General features: G+C 32.6%; 5 protein-coding genes across 12 annotated transcripts; all 5 read right to left on the reverse strand.

Annotated features, from left to right (window-relative positions):
• Positions 1-5: 5 nt before the first annotated feature.
• LOC128390954 (uncharacterized) lies at positions 6-3,486 on the reverse strand. The gene is made up of 14 exons (XM_053350765.1): positions 3,366-3,486; positions 3,239-3,306; positions 3,035-3,176; positions 2,825-2,967; positions 2,656-2,749; positions 2,413-2,564; positions 2,208-2,357; positions 1,871-2,104; positions 1,690-1,791; positions 1,525-1,596; positions 1,109-1,436; positions 918-1,038; positions 116-854; positions 6-39 (listed from the first exon to the last, which is right to left on the reverse strand). Exons 1-13 carry the CDS (start codon positions 3,436-3,438, stop codon positions 626-628), a joined length of 1,908 nt encoding a protein of 635 aa, XP_053206740.1. The 5' UTR covers positions 3,439-3,486; the 3' UTR covers positions 6-39; positions 116-625.
• A 980-nt stretch (positions 3,487-4,466) lies between these two features.
• On the reverse strand, positions 4,467-13,442 carry LOC128390945 (cell adhesion molecule DSCAM-like). The gene is made up of 5 exons (XM_053350752.1): positions 13,303-13,442; positions 12,961-13,239; positions 12,773-12,892; positions 10,616-10,780; positions 4,467-6,400 (listed from the first exon to the last, which is right to left on the reverse strand). The coding sequence occupies exons 1-5, from the start codon at positions 13,361-13,363 to the stop codon at positions 4,737-4,739; spliced, it is 2,289 nt and encodes a 762-aa protein (XP_053206727.1). The 5' UTR covers positions 13,364-13,442; the 3' UTR covers positions 4,467-4,736.
• LOC128390939 (cell adhesion molecule DSCAM-like) lies at positions 6,407-7,562 on the reverse strand. Of its 2 annotated transcripts, none has more exons than XM_053350744.1 (3): positions 7,308-7,562; positions 6,939-7,235; positions 6,407-6,846 (listed from the first exon to the last, which is right to left on the reverse strand). In XM_053350744.1, the coding sequence occupies exons 1-3, from the start codon at positions 7,384-7,386 to the stop codon at positions 6,548-6,550; spliced, it is 675 nt and encodes a 224-aa protein (XP_053206719.1). In that variant the 5' UTR covers positions 7,387-7,562; the 3' UTR covers positions 6,407-6,547. The 2 variants fall into 2 exon arrangements, with proteins under 2 accessions (XP_053206719.1, XP_053206720.1); XM_053350745.1 differs by having other exon boundaries at positions 6,722-6,846; positions 7,069-7,235.
• Positions 7,572-9,601, reverse strand: LOC128390940 (cell adhesion molecule Dscam2-like). 2 transcript variants are annotated; one of them, XM_053350747.1, is made up of 6 exons: positions 9,438-9,601; positions 9,094-9,372; positions 8,912-9,031; positions 8,355-8,850; positions 7,990-8,289; positions 7,572-7,928 (listed from the first exon to the last, which is right to left on the reverse strand). In XM_053350747.1, the coding sequence occupies exons 4-6, from the start codon at positions 8,479-8,481 to the stop codon at positions 7,783-7,785; spliced, it is 573 nt and encodes a 190-aa protein (XP_053206722.1). In that variant the 5' UTR covers positions 8,482-8,850; positions 8,912-9,031; positions 9,094-9,372; positions 9,438-9,601; the 3' UTR covers positions 7,572-7,782. The 2 variants fall into 2 exon arrangements, with proteins under 2 accessions (XP_053206722.1, XP_053206721.1); XM_053350746.1 differs by lacking the exon at positions 7,572-7,928 and having other exon boundaries at positions 8,150-8,289.
• On the reverse strand, positions 13,336-15,634 carry LOC128390936 (cell adhesion molecule DSCAM-like). 6 transcript variants are annotated; one of them, XM_053350740.1, is made up of 7 exons: positions 14,756-14,875; positions 14,512-14,685; positions 14,280-14,349; positions 13,935-14,213; positions 13,755-13,874; positions 13,515-13,685; positions 13,336-13,414 (listed from the first exon to the last, which is right to left on the reverse strand). In XM_053350740.1, exons 2-6 carry the CDS (start codon positions 14,557-14,559, stop codon positions 13,540-13,542), a joined length of 663 nt encoding a protein of 220 aa, XP_053206715.1. In that variant the 5' UTR covers positions 14,560-14,685; positions 14,756-14,875; the 3' UTR covers positions 13,336-13,414; positions 13,515-13,539. The 6 variants fall into 6 exon arrangements, 5 of the variants coding, with proteins under 5 accessions (XP_053206715.1, XP_053206714.1, XP_053206712.1 ...); XR_008325723.1 differs by lacking the exons at positions 13,336-13,414; positions 13,515-13,685; positions 13,755-13,874 and adding exons at positions 14,948-15,226; positions 15,301-15,634 and having other exon boundaries at positions 13,955-14,065; positions 14,166-14,213; XM_053350739.1 differs by having other exon boundaries at positions 13,396-13,685.
• Positions 15,635-15,636: the final 2 nt, after the last annotated feature.

Below are 15,636 nucleotides of genomic sequence, written 5' to 3' on the forward strand. Positions count from 1 at the left end.
GACGACGGCCAGTGGATTTAAATAGTTCTGAAACTTTCGCTGAAATAATTCAGATATTGAGTTATATTAATAAAAATATTCATTTTCTCTTCAAAAAAATATAAACAATACTTACGAATATAAATATCGCAATTGCTACTTTCCTGTGATATCGAATCAGTATAATAGCCACTCAAAGTACAAGAACCATCACATTGTTGGAATGAGAAACACTCATCAGATGAACTACACATTGAAGCACAATCATCGAGTGGTACATCAATAGCGATGCTAAGCGATTTTTTAAATTCTCTTGAAGATATCTTAATGTAATCTAATAGTCGGTTCTTTGAGTAAATTTTACAAGATTCATCTTCTGTCGTTCGCGAGGATAAATTAGCATGGATAATATTTGATGTATAACAAGAAGATTTATCTGTATACTGACAATAAACGAAAGTCTCACAAAGATTGACATTATCATGAGCACAAGTACGATAACAATCCCCAAGATTGGAAACTTCTTTGGCCGATATAACATCACCATTAGAATCAATCAGTTTCTTGTCAGTCGCCACCAATACGAAAGAGTCTCTATTTTTATCTAACTCATAAGTTACGTCAATGACTTTTGTTTTCTCATACACTATAGTATGTGTGTGTACACCACCGGTAAAGTAGATGCGTAATGTCTGACGACGAATATGATCTTCCAATTTTCGAGATCGATTTCTTTTTTGAATAGAAAAAAACTATTCACTGGATAATATACATCGCAAATTGTACCAGCATTCTCTTGGACAACTTTCTCTGCAGATTGAAGCCTACCACAAATATTGGACCTTGTATCTTCGGCATCACAAAATATAATAACTCTTGAATAGATAAATTATTAATAGATTAAATTTAAAGCTCGATAAGTTACCATGAATACTTACTCTTTGGCTAAATAGAATCCAGCTTGTTTATGGAGACACTCTCCAACTGATTCTGCAGATACTTGAGATGAACTTGAAATCGTATTCTTGGACAATTTTATTCTTTCTTTGAATACACTATCTGTCAATAAAGAAGAGCGAAAAATTATTTTCCATCTTCGATACTTACCCGAGTACCATTTTAAACTTACCTTCAATATTGGGAATTTTCAAAAAGGTGACTGATACTATGATATCTCGATCTTTAAAAGAGAGATCAATATTGACAATTCTTCCAGAAGAAATATTTTTCCCCGCCAAAGCCTTCTTGGCATTGGCGATAAACTCGTTAAAATGATTTTCCGCATATTTCACGCAGTCCAAATCTGCTGCTTCTTTACAAGTGAAATAAATTTCGAAAGTCTTTCTATCTGTAGAATCAGGGTAACAATCACTGAAACGTAATGATAATTCCACTTCGGATTCAGCCTCTAATCCATAATAATCTTTTGTAATGGATTCGATAAATTGATATGTACTCTGAATGTTTAGAGAAGAGAATTTTCATCGGTATTATCCAATAGATATTAATACAATTAATTAATGTAGTTGTTTTTTTCTCACTTACGTTATTTACTTTTTTATAATTGTTTGTTTTAGTTTTGACCAGAATAAAACCTTTGAATAACTTTGCATCAGCCTGGTGGGATTGGAAATTTTGTCAAGATCTTGCAGAAAATTTCATGAAATTTTCAACTTCAATCGTGAAATGAACGATTGAAACGATTACTACTGACGAAACAAAATAATGACTGGTAACGAATTTATCATATTTTCTCCTCAAATTTATAATCGTAATCAACTCTTTCCCAAACATAAGTTTCGTATCCGATTCCTTTGTTTCATTTAAATAGAAAAAAGTTTTGATTTTCGTAAGAAAGTTTTGATTGAAGATGTTGAAACATACGATGTACTTTACCGAGATACGAGTATTCATAGACATAATCGTAATTGAGAAAACCAGCAGAACTGAATGTTCCGTAAGTACTTATTCCTGGACTATTCGGACCAACACCAGAGTTCAAACAACGACCTTTACTCAGAGATACATGTACAGTTCCCAAATTATAATCGTACAGAGATTCCGTTATAATTCCTTGTTCTATTGTCTTCAAACTTGTGGTTAGATATTCACTGTTAACGAACATCTAAACAAAAATTTCCCAATTTGATAGAGAAGATTCATTCAGTTATTAAGAATGATGTAACCGAATGGATGTGTCACTAAAGATTATAATACATGTACTTTACCTCACTCAACGTTTTTGATTTTTTTGGCCCATAAACAGTTGTTGTTGCAACGAAATGATAATTAACTAACCAAGACATTCCTGGTATCTGAAACCAGTCATGAGATTTTGATGTTATCAGGTGCAAAGGACAACCGATTCCTGGTGTAACCTGAAGGTGATAAATTCTTATAATAATCGATGAAAATGTTTTGTACCCTTCTTACCGTAACAAACTTATCAAGCTCTTCTTGTGTTTTAGTAATTGAATAAATATCCAAGTTAACATTTTCTCTGAAAGTTACGAGCTGAAGAGACGAATCCATACCCTCGAACTGTAATCGACTCGCTTGTAAAATTCCAGGAGAATCTAAATGGGCTTCATTAAGAGAATTGGTAATGATAAACAATGTTAAAGATAAATTATAATACATCCACATTTGGAATATTTCTTTAGAAAATCGACTTACTTTTGTAATAATAAATAATATCAAGATTTCTATTGAACGTTGTCTTTGCAGAATGGACTGGAAATCCTCTTATATTTGTATCTCCTCCTTTTCTCTATTCAATCATTTATTTAACTTGACTTTATTATTTGAGTTCTAGAAAAGAAAATTAAATGATCACAATATTTACCCAATTTAAACTCTTTCCATTGATCCTGAACAGAATCGAAGGTCCCGTCAACAGTACATGATTAAGAAGAGGCTTTTTCGAATCGATGTTAAAAAGAAAGTTGTCCCATTGATTTTTGAAAGTAAATTTAGTACATTGTTGGTCTGTTGGTACGTAAAAATGATTAAGAACACAAAACCATTCGTAAATTATCACTTTTACAATACTTACTCTGAATAACTAATCTATCGTTTTCGAATTCACTGGAATAAAAAATATCCAACTTATCATTTCCTGATGATATTGTAATTTTACCGCGAACAACTTCACTTGAATGAACGTACTCTCGAATATCGTAAACTTCATCACTAGACTAAATTGAATATTCCATTAACTATTGAAGAATCATCGGAGAATAATTGAAGATCCACTTACCGAAATTAACTTTGCAGTTATTATCCAATTTCCTTTATCCACTGACCAAGGAAAATCGTGAAGAGATTCTAAGACAATTAAAGGTTGATGTTGATTAAAAGATTTTGAATGAATTGACAAAACTTACCAGTAGATATTTGGAGTATATAAAAGTTTGAGAGAAATATAAAAGTAAACAAATTTAATAAGATTGGAATCATTTCGATTTACTCAATGAATTAACCAAAATGAAACATTGAAGTTACAAATATTCCAGAGATGAAAACTACCAGTATTTTGAATAATCACAAACAGCGATAATTAACTAATCTTGTTTGTTATGTGATGATAATCATCAATAATTAACTTGAATCGATTGCAAAAAATTAGAGTCTCACTCATTTGTTTTATTTATCAATTCTATCCAATGATTTCGGTTTTTTACCCAATGAACCGAACTGCAAATGAACTAAGAAAATGATTAACATTATTATGATCCTTGATAATTTCAAGATAGTTGAGGGTGTATTTTTCTCATATGACTGCTAACCAAAATTGAACCGGCTAAATCAAGACAGAATAGCTCATTACACTTTCGTATGAACCTGAGCATGTATATCACATGTAAGGCGTTATTTCAATGGTAATTTGTATGAGATTGGGAAAAGAAGATGAAAACGAAAAGTTGAATTCAGATTGCAAGATTCTTACAACCATCGTAAAGTATTTCCAAATCTTAAAAGATAAATTGATTTAATTATAAGAACGAATTTGAAATGAATAAAGTTAATGCACCAAAAGATTTTTCTTATAAAAGATTTGGCGTTTTAACGAACCCACTTGGGTTTCATTCAGCGAGTAGAGAGACAATCAGACAATCATAATTAATTGATTTATGATAAAAACGTCAACTTGTAATTTATTTAATTGTAAATTTATTGTTTAATATCAGAAACAATGGTTACAGTTTCAAATGGATGATTAACGAAACTTGAAAATTAATTAAACTAAAGGAGATCAATTAGAGTGAGAAAACAAAAAGATGAGCTTAATTGTGATAAATTAATAGATTGTAATCAATGAGAAGCTAATTGTAAATCGATTTCAATCCAGATAATGGCAATGGTTAATTCACATGATTAGATTAAATTGGATTTAGATGAAACAATTAAGTATAAAAGTCAAAATAAGAAACCATTTAAAAAAAGATATTGATGAACCAAAGAAGATCATGATAAAGATCAATCAATTGAGTTTAAAAGTCGGAATTAAATTATCAATCATTGAAGAAAACAAACATCATTGACAATCAAAAAGTCATATCGATGTTCAAAATTATCAACATAATAAAATGATATAAATACTGACATGAATAGAGTGAGACTTGATTACTTCAGGTTGATTAAAATGGCAAAAGTGCTTAGTTAATTAATAAGAAATTTCTAGCCTAGAAATGGAGAGTAAATTGATAATTGACAAGGATACGAAATCGAATTGATGAGCAAGATAAATTTTCGATCTATTGAGGATAATCGTAGAAGTGTCGAGCATCTCCGAGAGTAGAATTACGTTTTTCTGTACCAACTGGTATTTTCGAGTAAGCAGTCGGAAGTTGACCATTGAAAGAATCTTCGAAAGGTCCAGCGGCAACTAGAGACATTGTCTTATCATGATCGACGAATCGCTGAACTGTTCCAAAAGTGGTTCCAGTGGATCGATTGTAAGCCAAAGTTCCTGCTTGAGATGCTTGACAAAATTCAAAGTTTGTCTTGGCCACGGCTTCAAGTCGAGCCTTTTTCACAAAGACAAAAGCAATAACAATAACAATAATGATCGAGGCAACACTGATGGTGATAGCGGGAAAATAAACCATAGCACCAAAAGATGATGACATTGACCCATGAACTGGACCAGCACCTCCTAAAAGTGAGGTCGAATCATAAGATGAACCTGAGAATGTTAAATCATTAAGAGATCGACCAGTTTTAGAGGTTATTATTTGACTCGGATCACTGATGCCATGTTCATTTGAAGCAGTAATGTAGAGCTTATAAATTGTCGATGGATTAAGTGAGGTCAAAGTGTATTCATTGACCTCTTTACCATCATAGGTTAATGCTAATTCCTTCCAGTCGGGTTCATCAAATTCTTTGAAATGTAATTGAATCAATTGAACAGAAGCCGTTCCAGGAGCAACATTGTATTTCAAACTAAGACTGTCTGGTGTTGTCGATAGGACTTTAAATCGAGGTGAGGGCGGAACATTGCCCAAAAGGGTTTCAGCCAAGATTTCCTGATACTCAGGTCCACTTCCAGCTGAATTATAAGCTTTGACTGTGATCGCATAAGTAGTTCCCTTGACCAATGAGGTTAGCAAATATTCATAAGTGTGGTTGTGAGAAGCAGCATCAATCGTTTTCAGAGAGTGCGGTGTCTTGAAGTCACCCGCTCGTCGATAGCCAACATAATAGCCCAAAATTTTGCCGTTCCATTTATCTCGAGACGGTGGTTTCCATGAGACTCGAATAGTAGTTGGTCCACGAGCAATAGCTTGCAAATCAACTGGAGCTCCGGTTGGTTCCTCTTCCCCTGTTTCAAATTTAATGGTTCGAGAGGGTTGACCGATTCCGACCTCATTGAGAGCGATAATTTCCGCTTCATAGAAAGAACCAGGTTCTAAACCATTGATGAGAACATTGTTCATCGATGAGGTAACATTGATTTCTCTGAGCCTTTCATTGCCTCCCGGGCCAGTGATTTTCCAGTAACGGACAATATACCCTAAAATGGGTGAAGCATTGGACGACGGGGCTGCCCAGTTAAGGCTTACACTTCGAGACCAAGCTTGGCGAATCATCAAGTTCTGAGGTGCAGGTGGAGCTTCAATAATAGTAACTCGAATGTTTCTCTCATCTTTACCAAATTCATTTTCAGCTAAACACAAATACGATCCATCATCAACCAGATCAGCTGATCTAATGGTTAAAGTACTTTTGAGCCCTTCGGTTGTTGGAGTGTCCAAAATTGTGTGACGTTGATAATCAACCTTGTTCAGTATAACTGAATCTTTAGACCATCGAATAGTAATAGGCTTATCTCCTTCAGCTGAACATTCAAGTTCGAGGGAAGTGTCTCGTTTAGCTGAAACATATGATTTTTTCTCCTTGAATTTAGCAGGGAAAACTGTAAACAGAATAAGAAGCAAAAATAATCTGAAATTAGAAATCAAATGTATCAAAAGGTTGGCTGAAAATTGAGAAATTCAGTTAATTGCTTGAGAGAGGCGCTTTTAGGTCGACATAATTTATCATCAAAAGAAAAAGAAATTAATTAGTTATATTCATGATTACCAACAACATCAATGAAAATTTTCTTTGACAATGGGAACCCAATTGAATTGTTAATTATACATTCGTAGGTTCCTTTGTTTTTAACAGAAATTGATTCGAAAGAGAGAAAAGTTGAATTATTAGTTAGAGGGTTAGAAATTTGTTGATAATCATTCGGATCTTTAACTAAAGACCAAGTAACTGTTGGAATTGGATAACCATTGGCTAAACAATCAACCGTTAATTGTGAACCAGATGAGATTCTAATGTCAGTTGGTTCTTTAATCCAAAAAGGTGGAACTAAAAAAGATAAACAAAACAAGAAAAAAGAATCAGATTAATATTTATATCAACTATTCAGATTCGAGGTTCGCTAAATTAAAGTAGAAAACCTTTCATCAGTAAACTGCTTGTAAACGATTCAGTTCCAAATCTGTTGGATGCCACACAAGTATAATTGCCAATGTGTTTACTTTTCAAATTTTTCATCTCCAATATCGAGTACATTTCATGATTTCTTACATCAATATCAACATTGTTGTTATTTTCGGCTTGAATTGATTGTCCATCTTTTAACCATTCAAAAGTTATTGGCACATCTCCGGAAGATACGATACAATTAATGACTAAAATTGGTTGATTTAAATTCACTTCATTGGGAAAGGTGAAAGGTTGAATCCTGGGGCGACCTTTAAACAATCAACAATAGACAAACAAAACAAAGCATTAGTCTAAATTGAATCTAAATCATGGATACCAACCTGATGATGTTATTCCAGTTGAACTGTAGAAACAAATTATGAACAAAATCGCGGGTAAAGTTGATGGAATCATTGTCATAATTAATTGCTCTCAATCAAAGAAAACAACAATTATCACTAATAACATTTGGGCTGATATAAGATCAAAGGTATAACATATAGAACCGCAATTTTCGAACTCGCATAAATTTCATCGATTTTGACTCAAGTTCTAGATTTTCTTGCCTCCGATAACAAATTAGATCACTTTAAATAAGACTAACCAGCTCATCGTATTATCTTACCCAGAACAGTTACTTTGATTTGCTTGGTTATCGTTCCTAAATCATTCGAAGCAGTACATTCGTAGATCCCTTGGTCACTTTTTTTAACTTTTTCCAAAACAATTGACGATTTCGATGGCAATTGAAATGATTAACTGTAATAACACAAAGGATAATTGTAATTCTGAAAAGGTTAATGAAATGTTTCCATGTTATGAATTAGTTGGTTTACTTTGATCAATCTTCTTCCATGAAATGATTGGTATTGGAAACCCTCCCGCCAAACAAAACAGATTCAATGGTTGATCATGTTGAACATCAATCACTGAATTAGATGTATTCATCCAAATTGGTGGACCTGAAGAAATGAATCAATCATGAGTTAGAGGAAAAATGACCACGATTGATTGGTGTCCGACCTTTGATAATCAATGGAGATGTAAATTTATCATCACCAAACAAATTGGAAGCTGAGCAAGTGTAATTTCCAGAGTGTTTAGCTTCAACTGATTGAATGATCAAGCCGAATGCATTGGTTATTGGCTCTACAATTTGTTTGATTCCATTCTCTAAGCTATTAGTCTCATCAATTGGCTGATTGTTTCGTAACCATTGATATCTAATTGGTTGGGTTCCAGTTTCAGCCAAACAATAAACAAGAATTGATCTCCCAATCATTGGATTAGTTGGAAAATTAAATGGTGTGATCCTTGGAGCATCTGTACGGAATCAAGAACAATTAAAAGAATTAGCTATCGAGTCTATGAGATAATCACATACATACCTTGACAAAGTATAAATTGTGAACTAATTGCAAATATGAGAAAAAAATTACAGATCATAGTGAAGAGTAAATTGTCAAATTGAAACCGATACAATTTGATACAACAATGGGTAATGTCAAAGACCATTAGTCAAGTAAAAGAGTAAACAAAGATTGAACTTTGCCGCGATCTATGAAAAAAATGACGAGACCGTTTCTTCAAATGAGATTGAAACAAACTCGATGAAAATTATTCATCAAGTTCTGGTTGTGAATAGCAAGCAAAAGTGGATTACTACGGACCAAATTTCTCGAAGCAATTATGATCTAATGACCATGCAACTCTAAATACCGTCAATATCAATGTTGAATTCAGTCCAAAGATTTGGTTGGACACCGTTGGTGATTGAACATCCATATCTACCCGAATGCTTGGAATGAGCTTTTGAAATACTAAGTATTTCACCGTCGACTCTGATGACAGAATCATCAGAACTTTCAACATTTATCCAAGATCCTATTGAAATAATGGTGATTAGAATTTGTTTACAGAATAATTAAACAGTCAATTTGAATACCTTTGAAAATTTTCCATGAAATTTTAGGTTTAGGAAAACCTGAAGCGGAACATTTAACCGAAGCACTTTCACCATATTTTATCGAGCGATTAACAGGTTTTTCATTCCAAAATGGAGGTCCTATTATCGTATAAATTGAACTGAATTATTAAACAATCGGAAAAGTTTAGATAAGTATTTACCTTCAACTTTAAGTTCGATTGAATAAACATCTGATCCAAATCTATTGGATATTTTACAAGAATAGTTTCCCGAATGAATTGATGAAATTGAATCAATCATAAGAACAGAAACATCTTCACTGGTTCGAATTCTTGTTGATGATAATTCCTTAATTTCTACACCATTTTTGAACCAAAGAATATTAAAAGGCAGCGATCCTGAAAGAGCTTGACAAGCGAATGATGTCTTGCCTCCGATCAAAGGTTTGATTAATGGCGAAAATGGATTAATCTTTGGACCTGAGGAAATAATCAAAAAAATACTAATTAGAGCGAGAACTTCAAATTGTTATGATGGAACTCACTTTCTTGACCAGTACACGATAATAGTAAACAGCTAAATATAACAAAAGTGATCATTGTCCTGACCTTAAGTTAGATTATCTAAACACAAGACAAGAGACCAAGACCTTTGACTCTTTGTAAACAGAAAATAAACTTGATTTTGTCAAAATAATCTTGATAAAAGCGCCATTTTTCAAGTATCTAAAGAATAACAAAGTTTACCATCAATTGAGATTGAAAATTCGTGTCTTAAATCAGGTTCAATTCCGTTGCTTATGTAACAAGCATATTGACCTGAGTGGTTCGAATAACCTTTTCTGATTATTAATTCATCAGAATTTGATTCCAACGTTGATTCATGTTTATCAATTGGAGTCCAAAGGGATTCTAAACATGGAAGAGAAAAAAGAAAACAAATGAATGAGAAATGTTTGAATGAAGAAAATGAAACAATAATAATAACCTTTGTATCTTTGCCAAATAACTTTAGGTCTTGGAAAACCAAGAGCTGAACATTTGACCGAAACACTATCACCCATGTGAATTTTTATATTTTCGGGTTTTTCTTTCCAAAAGGGTGGCCCTTGACACAATAGAATAGCACAAAAAAAGTTAAACATTTCGTATGATAAATGTAACATTAACCTTCTTGTCTCTTTGTACCTTCAATGTTCAACTCGATTGAAAACTCATCCCAACCAAATCTATTGGAGATTCTACAAGTATAATTTCCTGAATGATTTGAAGAAATTGAATCAATGATCAAATTGGAAAGATCTTCATTTTCTCGAATCCTGATTGATGAGATTTCTCTGATTTCTTTTCCATCTTTGAACCAGATAAAAGACAAAGGCAATGATCCTGAAAGAGCTTGACAAGCGAATGATGTTTTTCCTCCAACCACTGGTTTAATCAATGGAGCAAATGGATTCACTTTTGGACCTAAACACGAAATAAATTTGGATAAATTGACAACGTTATTCAATAGTAAACAAGTAGGACTAATCACTTACTTTCTTGTCCATTTGAAACGCTAATAATAGACAAAGACAAAAGTACCAACAACATTGTTTTGCTTAAACAATTTCAGTCAACAAACACCAATCAACATAAATAAAGATTAATCTATGTGTTATATTATTGGAAAGCGCCACTTTTCAAGTTTAAAAGGAAACTTAATTGGATATTATAACATTACCATCAATCGCAATATTGAATTCGCTCCAAAGATTTGGTTCGATTGAATTTGATACTAAGCAACCATATTTTCCTGAGTGTTTTGGACTCGCATTTACTATGCTAAGCTGATTGTCGTCAATTCGTTTAAATAAATCCGATGAATCAAGAGATGTCCAAGATGAACCTGAAAAGAAAAAGTAATTTTAAAGATGAGAACATTGATCCGAATGTCTAACCAAACAAACCTTTTGAAATTTTCCATTCAATTGTCGACTTTGGATAACTACTTGCAGAACATTTGATAACAGAAGATTTACCAAGTCGAATTCTAAGGTTCTCTGGTTTCTCATTCCAAGATGGTGGACCTGAGATTAAATAAATTCGATAATCAGTAAATAATAAGGATAGACTCTTGAAATTTACCTTCCACCTTCAATTCCAGTGAACTAATGTCTGAGCCGAACTGATTTGATATTTTACATGTGTAGTTCCCTGAGTGACTTGGTGAAACTGATTCAATGATTAGATTAGAAAAATCTTCAATTGTCCGAATTCTAATTGTTGAACTGTCACTTATTTCCTTGTTATCTTTGTACCATAAGATGTTCAATGGTAAAGATCCAGCGGATGCTTGACAAGTGAATGAAGATTTACTTCCTATCACAGGTTTGGACTGAGCTGTGAATAGATTTACTCTTGGATCTGTAATAGACAATTTAAAGACATTAGTGACCAATTATATGGATGATGGTGGTTGGTACTTACTTTCCTGAGCGTAAATCCATTGGATAAAAGTGAATAGAATCAAATAACTTTTGGAAAACATCGTCACAATGATCAGACAAATGATTCGAAATTTGATCACAAAAACACAAAAGAGTCTAAAAGGTAAACAGTTGATTATAAACTAGAAAATAACAAGAAAAGCGCCAACTTTCAAGAGAAAATGTTTCTTTTAAATAAAAGATTTACCATCAATCGAAATACTAAATTCACTCCAAACATTTGGTTCTATGTTATTGGTAATCAAACATCCATAGGAACCCGAGTGTTGTTTCCCTGCCTTGGTGATGATTAGCTCATTGTCAACAATTTCCACATCATATGAGTTTAATTTATCAATTGTGATCCACTGTGAGTCTAATGAAGAAAGAAATCAACTTATTAATCAGAATGTTCCAACCACAGAATCTTAGAAAACAAACCTTGTTTCATTTTCCATATTGTCTTTGGTCTTGGATAACTTATACCAGAACATTTGATTGTTGCTCTTTCTCCAAGTGATAATTTTAAATTTTCTGGTTTAATTAACCATTGAGGTGGTCCTAGAAAGATGAAAATATCAGTTAATATCAATCAATTGAATGTAAAATCGGTTGGAAATTACCTTCAACAAGTAACTCGGTGGTATAAGAATCCTCTCCATGTCTATTTGATATCTTACAAGTGTAATTTCCTGAATGACTTGAAGTAATTTGATCAATCGCTAAAGTCGATGGTTCTTCATTTGATCTGATCCTTATATAAGGTGAATCATGAAGCTCTTTTCCATCTTTGAACCATTTGATTTGAATCGGAGGTGATCCAGATAGACTTTGACAAGCAAATGATGTCCTTCCTCCAATCACTGGTTTGATCAACGGAGCAAATGGATTCACTTTTGGACCTAAATCATAACATAAACATTAATTAGTATCAAATATTTCACATCAAAACTTACTTTCCTGAGCATTGGTCACAAAACCCGATTATCAAAACGATGGTTAAAGTTATCATATCTGAAGTTCTGTATTGTTGATAGATTGTTACAAATGTAAACAATTTAAAGCAAATGTTGTGATTTTGACAATAAATTGGTAAGATGAATAGTTTTTGAATAACTAATAAGACAAGAAAGCGCCAATTTTCAAGCAAATAAACTTGATTGTATTCTAGAAATAATAATACCCTCGATTTTGATCTCGAACTCAGACCAAAGATTAGGTTCGACTCCATTGGTAACTGAACAACCATATCTACCGTTATTCTGATGAGAAGAGTTTTCACAATCAATTGATCAGCAATTCTTTCAATGTTTCTTTCGGCAATTAAATCGATGTCAATCCAATTGGAATCTAAAACGATAATCAAAATATTGTCATTAGGTAAAGAAATCAAACAAGTTTCATATTTGTACCTTTCAATTTTTTCCAATTTATTCTTGGTTTAGGATAACCTGCAGTTGAACATTTAATTTCAATTGTTTCCCCAATATGAATCTTCACATCATGAGGTTTCTCAATCCAACTTGGTGGTCCTAATTAAAAACAATTTAATAGTTGATAATAAGATGAATATATGAAGATAAAGACACTTGAACCTTACCTTCAACAAGTAACTCTGAAGAGTATGAATCAGAACCATATCTATTTGAGATTCGACATGAATAGTTTCCCGAATGACTTGATTTAATTGAATCGATAATTAACATTGATGAATCTTCAATGTTTCGAATTCGTATTTCCGATGAATCAGAAATCTCTTGTCCATCTTTAACCCATGTAATTGAAAGAGGTGCAGATCCAAAGAGACTTTGACAAGTGAATGATGTTTTTCCTCCGATCACTGGTTTGATAAATGGACTGAATGGATTCACTTTTGGAACTAAAAAGAAACAAAAACTCAGTCAAACAATTTAAAATCATGACAATTTCATAGATTACTCACTTTCTTGACCAATAATACGATCACTAATGATGAACAAAATTACCAACTGAACGATCTTCATGGTCAATCAGCTAAATTCTCAATGATAAACATATGAAATATCAAAACATTTCTTTTCTCAGATGAAAGAAATGTTTTATTTTACAAGATCCACAAAATAGAAAGCGCCGATTTCAAGCAAACTGACAATATACAAGAAAGATGAACAATACCCTCGATTTTGATGTCAAATTCTGATCAAAGATCGGGTCTGATTCCGTTCGCTACTGAACATCCATATCTACCACCAGTATCACGAGAAGCATTTGATAGAATCAATTTTTCACTTGATTGTTGGACATTTTCATTTGTAGTTCCATTGGAAGATAAATTAATCCATGAACCTTAAAAATTGATTCGAGGATAAAAGAGACATGAAAGGATATTGACAATTGAGATTTTGATATAAGAACCTTGAAATTTTTTCCATTGGATAATCGGTTTAGGATAACCTGATGCTGAGCATTGGATAGTTAATGAATCTCCCAAAGTTGATTTAACATCGACAGGCTTTGAAATCCAATTAGGTGATCCTGTTGATTGAAAGTTAAGTTTATCAGCAAAAGCAATGAAATTTCAGTCTAATGGGTTACCTTGTACAAGAATCTCAGATGTGTAAGAGTCTTGGCCAAACCTATTTGACATTTTACAAGTGTAATTGCCGGAATGACTTGATTGAATTGAATCGATAATCAAAATAGATGGATCTCCATTTGATTGAATTCTAATTGATAATGAATCGAGAATTTCATTTCCATCTTTGTACCAAGTTACATGAAGAGGAGGTGATCCTGAGATACTTTGACAAGTGAATGAAGTCTTACCTCCAATCACGGGTTTTACCAATGATGAAAATGGAGCAACCTTTGGAGCTTAAAAATTGGTAATAAAGAGCAATTAGTAAATTTCTTGAATCAGAATTTTTCATTCATACTTACTTTCTTGCTGATAGCTAAGTTTTATAACGAGAACAAAAAATGTCAAACTAGCAGAGAGTAAATGATTCATCTTCATAATTGATATTCGAGATGGAAATACAGAAAATTTTGGATAATGTTATTATAATAGAACATTAGATTTTGTCTTGTAAAAGTTGTTTTTATGTCTAAATAGATGAAAAAGCGCCGAGTTCAAGCAATATAAGTAAAGAAAAATCTTCGGAAACTTTACCTTCAATTGAAATTTCGAACTCAGACCAAAGATTAGGTTCGATTCCATTTATGGCAGAACAACCAAATCTTCCATTATCAGACCGAGAAACGTTGGTTATTATCAGTTTATCATTTTCCAATTCAATATTCTTAATTCTTGTGCCTTCCGATACAAAATTTATCCATGATGAACCTTTTAAAAAACAGGACAAAAGTAAATATAGAAAATGAAATAGAAAAGGATTTTTCCAAATTTCAGTTACCTGAGAGTCTCCGCCATTGAATTCTGGGTTTTGGGTGACCCGATACTTTACAATTTACGATAATTGTTTCACCGTGATGAGATTTTATATCCTTTGGTTGCTCAATCCAATTTGGTGGTCCTAATTAAATAGAAACAATAATTAATCAGAGATGTGACCATTGGATCAAGTATCAAGTTAACATGAACTAACCTTCAACAAGAAGCTCAGTTGTAAAAGTATCATAACCAAATCTGTTTGATATTTTACAAGAATAATTTCCTGAATGACTCGATTGAATTGAGTCAATAATTAACATTGATGAATCTTCATTAGTTCGTATTCTAATTGTAGATGAGTCAGTTAACTCATTTCCATCCTTGAACCAAGATACATGAAGAGGTGGTGATCCTGAAAGACTTTGACAAGTAAATGATGTTTTTCCTCCGATCACTGGTTTGATTGCCGCAGAAAATGGGTTCACTTTAGGAGCTAAATGAGAATGAAAAGATAATCATTAGCAGAGTGAAAATAATTGATCACCGAATCTAATTAAAAATACTCACCTTCTTGTCCATAACTTGAATGACTGAGAAAGATAATTATAACTAAAGATAACTGGACAATCATTGTGTCCATTGTAAAGGTTGGTCTTAAAATGATTATATGGGAAATTTTCAAGAGACAATCTCGATAATAAGAAAGGTTTTTTGCTCTAAATTGAGTTGAAAAGCGCCGAGTTCAAGCAATATTATGTTAACATTCAGTAAATTTTACCCTTAATTGTAACATCAAATTCTGTCCATAGATTTGGTTCGATTCCGTTGCTCATTAAACATCCATATTTCCCATTGGATTCACGAGTCGTATTTTTTATGATCAACTTATCACTTAATTGGATT

This window comes from Panonychus citri, unplaced genomic scaffold (assembly GCF_014898815.1).
Source record: "Panonychus citri isolate SS breed McGregor unplaced genomic scaffold, ASM1489881v1 Contig00131, whole genome shotgun sequence".
Lineage (NCBI taxonomy): Eukaryota > Metazoa > Arthropoda > Arachnida > Trombidiformes > Tetranychidae > Panonychus > Panonychus citri.